We start from the raw sequence: 13,335 nt of genomic DNA on the forward strand, positions 1-13,335 counted from the left end.
GGCTTGTTTTACGATATGACTCTGATGGAGGGTAATTAATTACCGGAGTTGATGGAGAGGGAAGAGCAGAAGTTGCTATAAAGGAAGGTCAGGCCAATTGGAACATGGAAAGTTACCGTAAATGATAAAAACAAAACCCTTTAAAACGAGAACCTACAGAAATCACTGAATCCATATGCTCTATCAACCTATTCACTTCATTTTATGCCCACACTTGCAACTGTTCATAGAAATCAACTCTCTTCGGCGACGTCTTCACCTCGTCAATCACAATGCTTCTTAAATCGTCAACCAACAATGGATGGCCACAAGTCACCACAGCCACGCTTTCTGTAGCTTCTTCCACTTCTCTTCCAACGATTTCTCTCATATTAGGCCTTCCAGAGATAAACTCCACATGGGGAAGTTCATCTTGTAGACGTTCAATGATATTGATTTCTCGAACGGACTCTTCTACTTTTTCTTGCTTCTCCAGCTGGCTGTTGCTGTCTGAAACAAATAGCTTCTGGAGCTCTTCTCCATGATGGATCTCAGGCCTGGTAACAAAAACAGCAGTTTCAATGCCATGTTTCACCAAAGACCGCATCTCGTCAATGAACATTGCCAACGAACGCAGCTCACGAACTACCCATATAAGCTTGACACGCTGCTTGCTGTTTTTGTTGAGTTCATAGAGGTTACTGGCTTCAGAGTAGATTCCTGGTATACCTGAACCGCCAGCAACGAAAAGCACATTTGAATGGCGGGTTACTGGACTAGGCGCTCCGTATGGACCTTCAACAGCGACTCTAATTAAAGATTGCTTTCCTGGAAGTCCACATAGTCTTCTTTCTAGAGCTTTGGTTACTCCACCTTTGACTTTGCAACAACAAATAATGGTGTTATCAGCAGTCACAGACTCAAAGAAAGTGAATGGATGGGACTGCCAGAAATGAAGCCCAAGCCCAAAGTGGACCCAGATATGGCCGCCAGCAACCGGTTTCCAGTGCTTGGGTCTGGGGATCTCTACCTTCAAAGTATCTTCAACCAAGGTAACTCTGGCCTTGGGGAATCCAAAGTAACAAAGACGTAACACTCTGGCAAGCCTGTCAAAGCCCCAAACCGCAAACACAGCATACATCATTTGGGAGTAGCCCATGTATGATAAATGGTACCACGCTCCAACAACCCAGAACACAGCAAGAACAATGTGTACAGCAAGAAACACATCGTACCATCTTCTTCTAAAGTATAGAAGTGCCTGGACGCAGATTATACCGCCACAGACCAATGCAACTATACCATAACGAAGGTAGTTTTCAGCCATTTCAGAGGAAAACCTCATCTGCCATTTGAGCACTTTGGTATAACAAATAGCATGGATCAACACAAGCAAAACGACCATTCTGGCGATCCATCTATGGTAAACCATCATGGTGGTAGATCTCCAACGAGTCAAAAGCTGCAAAACGCTATTTCGACCAGCGAAAAGCACCATAAGCGGCGTCAACATGGTAGCTATGATACCTGTACGGTCAGCAACCAGAGTATAGGTAACCACTTTCTCTTTTCTCCATGGTGCTGGTATGTACTGTTCGTCCACAGCACAAAGAATGAAGAGAACCCAGAAAAAGCCAACCACAACGAGTGTTTCAAGCCTAGTAGGAAGAAGCCATTCGAAAATCGGCCATTTAGCACGGAAACTCTCGGTTCTTCGTTTTCCAAGTAGCGCTGGCATGGTTAAATGGCGTCTAATCAACTTAACCAACAGTCCATCAGTAAGCTTCCTCGACAGAGGTATAAACACCACTGTCCAATTAAACACAGCAGAAACCACCACAACAAGCCCCCAGTATGCTATAGCTCCAGATCCAAAAAACACAGAGTTCTTGATTTGCCTGTACGAGTTCCGAAACAGCTTTGCATTCTCTTCAGGGATCTTTATAGGCGTTGTAGCTGGTTCGCTCTGGTTATAGTTATTCATCTTCAGCGTATCCAAGCCGTGACTAGTGTAATTCTTATAAGCGCCAGTAATCTGGTCCATCGTCAACGGCATACCCAGCTCTTCACAGAACCCAAGCAAGTACTCATTGCCATACTTCACTGTTCCTGCGGTGGTTGCAAAACACCCAGTTATCGTAGCCAACGCATTCGGGTTCCGACAGTAGCACGTATAATCATACGGGTTTTCACAGAACGTCGCTATGGACAGAACCAACTCAGTGCATTCATAAAACACCGAAGAACCCAAAGCAGTATCATAATTTGATGCCGAAACAATGGCTGCAAAAACGAGAATCGCAAGCATTGGCCTTTGAAGTTCAAGGAAACTCCACCATTAAATAGGAGTTTCCCTCATGGCGGCAATGCCAGATCTCCAAGGAGGCTTCTCCCTGGCTTACCCAAGAGATCCAGTCAGAGGGAAGGTCGGCAAAATGGAGGCGCAATTTCCAAGTTTCAGCTGTTGGAAGCACCGTTTTTGCCGCGTTATCTACGCCATCTGTGCAACTGTTGACGCACATTTACGAAGGGGGAGCCAAGAGTTTTTTAGTGGAGTTTGTCCAAGGTGGGTAATGTGGGCGGCGGTTAAAGGAGGGGTGGAAGGAAAAAATGTGTCAAAACGCTGTCATTCCACCTGTCAATATGCCAGTGAAGGTTTACCAAAAAGTGTCAAACAAAAATCATGAAAAAGTTTTTGTCCCCACGAAAATGCGCTTTTGCTCCTTTCGTGGAGGTACGTTTTTATCCGGATTTTCGGCTTCTCCTTTCGTCAGGGCATTTCTCCAGATGTAGCCAATCGCCCTTTTCGTTTATGATAAGCCGCATTATTCTTTTCAAAGGATGCCATTGTATCAGATCACGGCGCTTGGACGGTTTCTGAAGCAAAGGGTCCGTGGAGGGTCGGTTGATTGTTTTTTTTTTTTTCTGGGAAAGGTTGAAATTTGCCGGGAAGTGGCTTCTACAAGCACATGCTTTCATTCCAAAAGGAGGTGTGTTTCCATAAAAGTAGTTAAAATGCTCAACAGCCTCTTTTTGGTTCATTTTGGCCAATCCCCTTGCACACCGACTTTGTGGTGCTGCTATCTATATGATCTCATTCGCTATAGCCGGAGCAACCGCCATGGTTGTTCCTAAGCTTTGTGCCTGTTGAGCATCTGATAATGCAACTACTGGTTGCTGGTTTGCCATATTCGTGTATAAAACCCTGTGTATGTATATGTCGTTACGATACCCAAATCGTTAATGCCCGCTCTGCTGTTTCGTCCGCCTCGAAAAGCTCCTCGAGCATGTCTACCGCTAAGGACCAGTCGTCGTTGGAATCCATCACAACGTAGTCGCCGTCCTCGTCTTTATATTTGAGCTTGCTAATGACAACATCATCGTCCACGGTTGCACTCAGCGCAATGTGCGCAGAGATCCGCAGATGGAGCTCGAAGAACAGTGCCCCGCTCGAGATCAATAGAGGCTGCTCTATTCTAGACTTTTTGTAGATCAAGTTGATCGCCACAATTGATCCTGGCAGAACAGGTTCATTGTGCATCTGGTGCCCATTCGTTGACGAGCTCGACACTCTTGACGAATTAGGCTGGTTTTTGCTCAGTTTCATCATGCTCATGGTCGACGACGACGAGTGATGTCTTTGCGTAGATGGCGTACCGTCCACACGAGTAGGATGTGACACTGGCAGGTCATTATGAGGATATTCATGGCTTTCGTAAGCAGTCAATGAACCTCTGGAGTCACGGCTGCGTCTATGGCGGGCATCGATTTCATTCTGTTTAAGCTGTCTCAAACATGCTTCCCATTGTGATCTAACCTCTTCGGTCTTGTACCGCAACTTGAAAACGCCGCTTCCTTTCTTACCCGTCCAAGAGATCAGTAGCCAGTACCCAGGCAAGTTAAGCGAGTTGATGATATAGATTTCAGAAACGTAGACTCTTCCCTTCAATTCAAGAGATGTTTTGTCTTTTACACTGTTGAGGTTTTCAAGAAGATTGGCGGTAGAACTCGACATTCCACTGCTGCTCTTCTTTCTCAGTGTAAGGAATTCTCTCATTTTCTTTTCCTTGTGTTTGGATTCATGGGAAGGAACTTCACTGAAGAAGAAAAGGATCTGCTCGAACAAGCAAGCAATATATTCTTTTTCGTTATCACCATCCTTCACGGCAACTGCGGCGTGGTATAAAAGTTCGCCCTGATCTTTGATGGAAAATCCACGCCAATTGTTCACTCGTTCCATGAGACTTTGGCAGAAGCCCACGTTTTCTGCACGTCTTTGGGCTTCATTGACCTGATTGGCAACATCTTTCATTGCCACACTTGCCCTTTGTAGCTCGTAGTAACATTCAGTGTCAGCACAATCGCTGTATGCCTTGATGAGCTCCTTGATCAAGAGAGGATATTTACAGAGTCTCTGGATGGGTTTGATGATGTAGGATTGCAACTCGAAGCCTGGATCAAGTATGGAGGAGGCTTTTCGAAGGTTGGGAGCTTCACGATTGATGAGTTCGATGGCAGAGATCTGGCCAATGGTCCATGGCTCGTAGGCCTTGAACGGACCATTTGATGCATGCAAAAAAACGGAGCCAATACGCTGGTACTTGGTAGGGACATTGGTGTTGCACTCGAAACCATTCAAAAGCCTTCTGTGGAAGTCGACGATTTCGTTCAAGTTGGGGAATAACAAATGTAGTTGTTCACTGGAGATGGCATCGGCATTGGACAATTCTTGCTTATACGCTAGAAGGAGCTCTAGATCAGCCAAGTATTTTCTTTCCGTTTGGATCAACTCTCTAAACACCTTCGATTTATCATCGGTGAGCTTCAATTCGCCAATATCAGGAATACTGTTTTCTTCGGGAGTCTGAGGCCCAAGCTTATCCAACACGGTGCTGACAACCTTCATCACCTTCAAAAGGTCATGGGAGCTATCCAGGTAGACGTCGGAGATAGTGAACATGTTGTCGCTGCTAAAGCTAGGGTGTTTCTGGTACTCGCAAAGGAAAAGATAGACATTCTTCTTGGAGGTGTTCAAATCATCGGAAGGATCAATTTCAATTTTCTTTGTATCTGGGCATGCAGCGTTGAAAAGGAGACATAAAGGGACACCTTGTTGCAACAACTTCCACAACTCAGTAACCGGATCGGTGCTCAAACTGGCAGGTAGGATGCCTGCTGTAAAGGTAAAAATGCAATTCTTTTCGATGTTCTTCACGTTCTGAGACGCAGACGACTGGCCCAGGTGGATGGAAAACCCGCCAGAGCCCACCGACGCCCGGAACGCGTTGGCAGACGAACCGTCTGTCTGAAGCTGCTGAGGCAACGCCAACGCCTGTTGTTCAGCACACCGTTCGGCAGCAGTATACGCCGCATTGAGGTACGGAGTCATGCCTTCAACCTGAGCCAAAGCTTTCAACATGACCTTGGCTTTATGGTACATGTGATCCTGAGCGGACGAGGTACGATTGAGGGCCAGATTGAGCGTTAGAAGCGGGCCCGACGGCACTCTGGTGATATTTGTGGAGCTCAGGTTGAGCGAAGCCGAGGAGGCCGAGGAAAAAGACCTAAACGGAGGGTGTGGTGTATTTTCCATGGTACTTTGAATAGGAGCTATGGAAGAACCAAAAGGGGCAGGTTACAGGGGAGTGTGGATTGGAGTTGGCGATTGGAGGGGGAAGAACGTGGAGGAGCGTGGGGGGACGCGTGGGGGAGTCAATCTTTCTTAAACTGTCAACTGGCAATGGGTGGATTGGGCCAGGGTTATGTCTTGGTCGTCTCTTTTTTTTTTTTTTTTTTTCCTACTTAATAAACTTTGTTAGTGTGTTGTGTGGATAGTTAACGCGGGTCGTGCGCGGGCTAAAAAGCGAAGGTAGCCGCGCGCCGCCAGGAACAATGTAGAGGCAGGGAAGACGAAGACGAAGAGGAAGGATGAACAGGGGGAAGGGGTATAAATAGAGAAGGGAATCCTGGCTTTTTTTTGGGGTGGATTTTTTGGAATAGTGGGAAGGTGGTGTGGTGCACGGGTTTCTTAGAAATCGGGGAGATTCATGGGGGAGTCTGAATGGTCTGGCTTCCTCTGGCTTCTCTGTGTGCTCGCTTAAGCCTGGGGAAGCTTCGTGGGAGGGTTGGAGGCAGGAAATGTGGATTTAGTGGAGGGGTGGGGGAGCAGTAATAGAGAGGGCATTGTAGGTGCTTATTTTTGGATCCTTTTGGGGCATTTTGGGGGACATTTCAATGGCTGCAAAATGTACCTTAAACTATTAGGATATTGGCTCGGGTGGAAAACACCCGTACACCAGCTTACCCCAGGTCATTAGACCCTCCGCCAAAACACCAAATTTGGCTGGAAATAAAATGTTAGTAGCTTCTATGCATAGCTCTGGATGTCAAGTGTTTGGAAGTGGTCTTAGTTTCTTTGTAGGACGTATGTGTGCAGAGATATATGGATTTTAGGGTGCCATACTTAAGCTCACTACATAATCACCAAAGAACTCTATTTCTGTTTAATTGGCAAAAAAAAAAAAAAAATAAAAAAGAAAGCTTAAAATGACTATAATTAGATTTACCCGCCAGTTTTATAATTGGTTTGATCAAAAAGTTCCCATATGTATCTACAGCACTCCGCAAAGAGCAACAAAGCAGGGATTCGCTTCAAGGAAGGCTTCGGAGGGTTCTGCCCATCTTTGGAGAATTGAATAACTTCCCTTGGTGCTATGGACGGCTTCCTTGAGATCCCATTTATATCCCTAGCATAAAGCCATTCCGGGGAAATATCACTTTCACCAGAAAGTAGCGAATAAAAGTAACTATCTGAACACTTTGGGTCCCATTCAATGTCTTTATATCTTGTCGAAGCGGTAAATTATCCTACTGCTTCTTTGACATCTTCAAGAGCTTACTCTTTACCTTTTCTGAAAAGGACAGGGATTTGATGCTCTGCCCAGTACCATGCTTACTGGAGCTCTTGTGAGCTACCACTATGGGCACACGTACTGTCATTTGCAACTCCAATCCAAAAGCGACCAACCCGACAACAAAGCTTAGTGCATAGACCCTAAGAAACTGGTCAGATAACACTGTAGGTGGAAGATCCGGGAACAGATAATTTCCCACGTCAACTTCACAAGCATGGAGACCTGTCGTTGAATCTTGTATAAAACTGTCCCATTCATGGGATTTCATGTCACGAACTTTATCTACCACAGTCGTCCGCAGATAGCTCACTTTGTTGGATTCCATATCATTCTTCTTTTCGAATTGCGTCACACTGATAGTGTACCTCCGGGTATAAAATTTCACTGAGCCTGTTTCAATCCTCATAGCTTCTGCCTTTTCCTTGGAATAAGGCAATGTCAACTGAAGCCGAACACCATCTGCTATTTTCATACCGGGCATAAAAACACAAGCCCCTTCATCAAATGCAAAGCGTTCATGTTTCTTAGGACTGACTGTGAGAGTGACAGGATATTCCGGGTACCACTTCTGAACGGCAAGATAAACTTTACATTTATCTTCCGAATAATGCCAAACAGGGCGACTAAGAGGATCCCCAAAAGGAAACTTAAACGGAATGATACGATCGTCGGCCCGAAGAAACAATCCTCCACGGAGGCAACCTGATTCCACACTCCTTGTACTTTGAAATTCAGACACAGGGCGCACCATGCCTGCGATGAGATTACTTCCCTGAGGTAATAGGGAAGCCAGCAACCAGTTGAGGCTTGAACTTGACAGGTCTAAAGGCATCCGAATGTCGATAGTATTAACAGCCGTGATACCGTTTTTTCCCTGGAACGCCATGGTTTGGTGAGAAACATATTGAACGTCGTCTCGGGTTGAGGCCTTCTCTAGAGCATCTTTTGCTAACTCTGATGGAATATAGCAATCAGCACTTGCTTGTTCATAAATGAGGTGGCTTATAATCTTGTCCTTCGGAAGTTCGTCAATATCACCCTCAGACACACAAGCCCTTTCCAAGTACCTATAATCTTCCTTTGCGATACTTATCTCCAGAAAGGAGGTCAAAGTAAAATCACAACCAGCCACCATCAAGCTGATTGTGACAGCTATCGCATAACATCGCAGTAAATGATTAGTGAAGAAAGTGGGGCCGAGTTCTGGGAGCGTACAGCCATATAGTGCCCGGGGTATCAACGCTTCGAATTGTTGCGAAGAATTAGGGCTTAAGTTTTTCAACTTTAGTCCCGCAAACTTAGCGTCGTGAAGAGTAAGTTTCCTCAAGCAACGTGTGGGTTCATCAAAGCAAGCTGTTTCGTCATCGATGCAGCTGACAAGCTCTTGTAGCTGGACATTCATTCCGCGTATAATGAGGTCTTTTGGGTTAGTAGCGTCTTTCTGTGGGAGTGGCAAGTTCCAAGAAACCTTCAAGGTTAAAAAGTCCAGTATATCCGAACCTGGTGCAACAATTCGACTGTCTTGAGGCTGCTGAAACCAGTTTGGCGGATTGACAACAGCCTCAAGTTCAAAGTCCCCAATGCAGCTACCTAGGTCTACTTTGCCTGGAATATCTTTCTTGAGCCCATAGAGCGCCTGCGTCATGGGGAATTCCATCTCCTTGAACTTGAATTTACCACCGTCTAAGGTTAACACAAAAGCACCCGTAAGTGGATAAGCCCTATTTGTTCCCCGTTGATCTCTGAAAAAGTATTGACGAGGATCAATAATGACGTACATAGCCTTGTTTGTGTCTGTTGTAGAATGCGGCCCACCGCCGATGTCAAAGGCTCCTTCTTTCGCTATGGCTTTCTGCAAGCGATCATCAATATTCTGGCGAAAACAGACAGTCTCATTTCTTTTGAAGATTACCTCCATGGCCAGAAAGTAGTCGTCGCCGACCTTGTATGTCCATACAACATGCGACACGTAGTTGTCTATGTGGGCACGTATTTGGTCGGACACGCGAGATGAACATTGAAGAGGCCTATCACCAGAGGCCTTCTCTAATACCACGAAATGGTCGTAGCGAGTTGAGGTCATGTTTGTGAATGGTGAGAATTTTGAAGACGCTCGGAGCCAAATATATAGCAGTTACTGGCAACAATAGCAGCCTTCGTGGCAGCAGCACCGTCATTCGGACAAGGCAACTACACCAGCTTCTTCGCATAAAACACCAATTTCGTCTGATCCGCAGTGTAAATGTAGCCTGTTAAATTGGGCAACCATTTAATCAGCGAGGAACCCACCGTTTTCGAAGCGGTGTCTGGAATTTCGTGCACCTGCTGTAAAGTCCCCACATCGTAGATTCTAGTATTGGAATCTTTAGCGTAGCTCACAGCAAGGTAATTCCCGTCACGGTTTATATCAACACAAGTAACAGACTCATCGATTTTCGTCAAGGCTTGTGAGTTTTGCAAATCAGAAGTTCTCCAAAAGTAAACAATACCTTCTTCACATCCAGCACATATAACCCTACCTTTTGGATCAATAGCTATGGAGTTTACCGCCAGTCGAGCGCCCAGAAGCATAGCAAGCTGTTCAAGCGACTCTCCGACTCTGAAAATAACAATCCGTCCATCTTGCAAGCCCACTAGCACAGTATTCTGATCATACAGCCACTTCACCTCAGAAACAACGCTTGCAAGCGTCTCCTCGTGCAATTTCTGGTACCCATTCTTGACATCCAAAACCAAAAGACGAGACCCGTCTACAACCGACAAGTACAGCCCATCAACAGAGTAGTCCACCAAACGGAACTTCTCTTCGCCCTTTTCGCTTCCCAAGTGAACTTCTCGTTCCAACACACCAGCCAGCGTCCACACCTTGACAATTGCATCTCCTCCCACACTGGCAAACCGGTTATCTGTACTAGGATGCCACGAGACTCTTTCCACGGGCTCAGCATGGCCAGACTTGATCTGAACGCAATCCGAAGGCCCCTGGCTCGTGATTTTCCATACCCGTATCGACCCGTCGGCCCTGGTATTGGCAATACGCGATGCAATTGCGTTCATGGAGAGATGGAGCACCTTGTCCTGGCATGTTTTACCAGTAGGCGACGTATCCTTGAGCTGCTGGGGTTTGATGTTGGCAAAGTATACAGACATTGCAATTGGACCAGGGGGATGGTTTTTGATGGAAATGAGTGGATTCTGGTTTGAATGAATGGACCAGGATGGAGTAGCCTTGGAGAATAGTAGTTTGTATGTATAAGCGATGGCAGAGCAATGTGCACGCAAAGGTTGGTGGTAGGAGTAGGTATGGAGGTTTGGGAGAGATTTAGGAAGGTGGGGTGGATTTGGAAGAGCTTTAGGTAAAGGTTTCTTGTTTTTATGGTTTTTGATTGTGGATGTTGGTGGTTTGGGTTTGGTGGTGGGAAGGTTTGGAAGTGGTTATGGCTTTCTGGTTTTCGCAGCCAACCAGGTAAGCTGGGGTGGTGGAAAGAATGAATTTGCAAGGGTGGGAATGTTTGGGGTGGGTAATTGGGGAAGGTAACTTTTTGGGGAGTGGGTTTATTTGTGACTTTTAGGTTCTGGGGTTGTGGGAAACTTGTTTGGGCTTCGAAGGCGTGGGCTTAATGGGAATGGAAAGACTGGTTGGAGAGGTAGCGCTATTCGATATAGAAGAGGTGTTATGAATATTGAGAGTGGAGTTTTTTTAGCTGGATCGAGTATGACTCAAAAGGAAAGGGCATTTTAAGAAGTTCATTCGGTGTATGGTACTCCCATTATAGATATGACAATTATGTCATTTATGTATTTGACAAAAGGTAGGTAAGTGCTGCTCTACAGATATTCGGCTACATAAAGAGCCATTTGCCTTATAAGAGAATGAATACATTTTGAGTGACATGTTCCTTATAGTGTTGTTGCAAGCAGAGACACCACATTTATGAACCATGTCGATATAGGAATATGACAACGTTAGCTAGTGGCACTTCTTGAGCACCAATGGAAGTAATAGTCACCTATTCAACGCAGGTAGTTCCATTTCTATCGATTTGATTGAGTTTCTTTCTTTAGTTGTTGTTCACTAAATCATATAATCAAGAGGGTACATACATGTAATATGCCAATTTGGGTCATCTATGGCATGAATACTTCCAAAGCGCTTTTAGCGTCTGGGTAATTTCAAAGCAAATATTTCAACATGACATTCGTTCTGTTTTGCAATTGAAGAATATAAGACAGCCAAGGACTACTCCCTCTCCAGAGTGCCATATGCTTCACAGTCTTATATAAATTCTTTTCACTTCAACAGGTATTCAATGATACCTCTCAGCATTAATTTCTGGTCCAAAGACTCCAGAATAATCTTCGAGGCCAGATATGAACTGGCATGTTTCATAAATTTTGCAGCCAAACCGGATATCCCATCTACCCAGAACCAAGGCAAGCAGGATCCAAATCTATTGAAAACAACTTCAGCAACCTTACATAGTTAGCTACAAAAAGAGTCAAATACCTAACCATAACGGTTTCTTCTTATAGTACGTGGAAGTGAGCATTCAGTAGTTCCACCAGTAAGCCTACAACCACTTCCACATTCCCAAATAGTGCCAACTTTTCCATTCGTGCTTATAAATGAAGCATTCACTCTGGTACCAATCAAAGCATACCTTCCAAAACTCATCTTCAACCCCCAGTAATCTTACCACTTTCCATCCATCCAACTCAGTAAGCACTATAGCACCTGCCTCACACAAACCCTACAATACTTCCACTTTCCAATTCCAGAAGCCAGCAATCAAGTCAGAAAAGGACGGAGATTTTTATTTAACCCAGAAAACATACGTTTCGTCTTCACCTTCCAAGCATCCCATTCCAGTGCACTGTTCACCAGTCAACCACCTCTAACTTACACACCATAACTGGACCACCAACACAAAGAACAAGAGAAAAAGAAAACCAATACAAACACTTTCTACCTCTACATTTCCCCAAAACCCTCTCTTTCAGTAAACTCTCACCTTCCCTTTCTCTTCCTCTCGCTGGACCATTTTCCATTTTTCGCACCCATTGAAAAACCAACAAGTCAATTGTTCTTATCTTCAACACACACTAAACCCAACCAAACCATCCCAGAATGTCGTCTCGGCCACGCTTAATCTCGCTAGACGCGTTTGCCAAAACCGTCGAGGACGCCCGGGTGAAAACAGCCTCGGGCGGCATGATCACGTTGGTTTGTGTGGTGATTGTGCTTTTCCTTATAAGAAACGAGTACTCTGAGTATACGCTGATGGTGGTGAGACCAGAGTTGGTGGTGGACAGGGATGTGAACAGACAGCTTGATATCAACTTGGACATTACGTTCCCGAATGTGCCTTGTGGCGTGCTTACGTTGGACATTTTGGATAACCTGGGCGACTTGCACTTGGACGTGCTCCAGTCTGGGTTTGACATTTATCGGGTGCTCCAGCTGGGCCAGGAAGTGAAGGACGATATGCCTATTATGTCGGGCGTGGAGAAGTGGGAGGAGACGCTTGTGGGGTTGACGGATGACGAGAAGGCCCGGGGCGTGGAGTGTGGCTCGTGTTATGGTGCTGTGGATCAGGCTGAGTCGAAACACTGCTGCAATTCGTGTGCTGCCGTTAGACTCGCTTATGCTGTGAAGGAGTGGGCGTTCTATGATGGGGAGAATATTGACCAGTGTGAAAGAGAAGGGTACGTTCAGACCATGAAGAGGAGAATTAACGATAACGAGGGATGCCGTGTGAAGGGCCTGGCTAAGATCAACAGAATCTCGGGTAATTTGCATTTTGCTCCGGGAATCCAGATCTCTAGACAAGGAAGACACTCTCATGATATGTCGTTGTGGAGAAAGTACGCTGATAAGTTCAACATTGACCATAAAATCAACCACTTTTCGTTTGGCAAGGACCCATCTGCTTCGTTGAGACTCGCCCATCCTTCCGAAGATAACCAGGCGCCTTCTATTGCTCCTTTGGACGGCTTCGTGTTTAATCAGGCTAAAAAAGAACATGTGGCTCTGTACTTCTTATCTGTGGTTTCCACCAGATTTGAATACTTGGAAGGCAAACAAGCACCTGAAGAAACCAACCAGTTTTCTGTCATCACTCACGATAGACCAGTGATTGGCGGCAGAGACGACGACCACCAAAACACCTTGCATGCCCGTGGAGGCGTTCCAGGAACGTTCTTCCACTTTGATATCTCGCCAATGAAGATCATCAACAGACAAGAATACGCCAAGACGTGGTCAGGCTTTGTTTTGGGTGTCATCAGTTCGATTGCCGGTGTTTTGACCGTTGGTGCTGTGCTCGATCGGTCCGTCTGGGCAGCAGAACAAGCACTCAAAGGTAAAAAAGACACGTAGGGACAAAAGTAAATAGAGAGTAATTCACATCTACAGCGTGATTGCAAGGTTCTAGCCTTTATC

General features: G+C 45.6%; 5 protein-coding genes across 5 annotated transcripts; 1 reads left to right on the top strand and 4 right to left on the bottom strand. All coding sequences in view use genetic code 12, as the record gives it.

The window, feature by feature from the left end:
• Window positions 1-202: 202 nt before the first annotated feature.
• CXQ85_001487 (uncharacterized protein) lies at window positions 203-2,287 on the bottom strand (the record flags this gene model as incomplete). Its single annotated transcript, XM_025485195.1, has 1 exon — window positions 203-2,287. One exon carries the CDS (start codon window positions 2,285-2,287, stop codon window positions 203-205), a length of 2,085 nt encoding a protein of 694 aa, XP_025340126.1.
• A 915-nt stretch (window positions 2,288-3,202) lies between these two features.
• On the bottom strand, window positions 3,203-5,572 carry CDC24 (Rho family guanine nucleotide exchange factor; the record flags this gene model as incomplete). Its single annotated transcript, XM_025485196.1, has 1 exon — window positions 3,203-5,572. One exon carries the CDS (start codon window positions 5,570-5,572, stop codon window positions 3,203-3,205), a length of 2,370 nt encoding a protein of 789 aa, XP_025340127.1.
• Window positions 5,573-6,846: 1,274 nt separating this feature from the next.
• CXQ85_001489 (uncharacterized protein) lies at window positions 6,847-8,976 on the bottom strand (the record flags this gene model as incomplete). The annotated part of the gene is made up of 2 exons (XM_025485197.1): window positions 6,847-7,981; window positions 8,177-8,976. 2 exons carry the CDS (start codon window positions 8,974-8,976, stop codon window positions 6,847-6,849), a joined length of 1,935 nt encoding a protein of 644 aa, XP_025340128.1.
• A 107-nt stretch (window positions 8,977-9,083) lies between these two features.
• On the bottom strand, window positions 9,084-10,043 carry CXQ85_001490 (uncharacterized protein; the record flags this gene model as incomplete). The annotated part of the gene is made up of 1 exon (XM_025485198.1): window positions 9,084-10,043. The coding sequence occupies one exon, from the start codon at window positions 10,041-10,043 to the stop codon at window positions 9,084-9,086; it is 960 nt and encodes a 319-aa protein (XP_025340129.1).
• A 1,978-nt stretch (window positions 10,044-12,021) lies between these two features.
• Window positions 12,022-13,272, top strand: ERV46 (Erv46p; the record flags this gene model as incomplete). The annotated part of the gene is made up of 1 exon (XM_025485199.1): window positions 12,022-13,272. One exon carries the CDS (start codon window positions 12,022-12,024, stop codon window positions 13,270-13,272), a length of 1,251 nt encoding a protein of 416 aa, XP_025340130.1.
• Between the last annotated feature and the right edge of the window lie 63 nt (window positions 13,273-13,335).

Source organism: Candidozyma haemuli (assembly GCF_002926055.2).
Source record: "Candidozyma haemuli strain B11899 chromosome Unknown B_2014730914, whole genome shotgun sequence".
NCBI classification, from domain to species: Eukaryota; Fungi; Ascomycota; class Pichiomycetes; order Serinales; family Metschnikowiaceae; genus Candidozyma; species Candidozyma haemuli.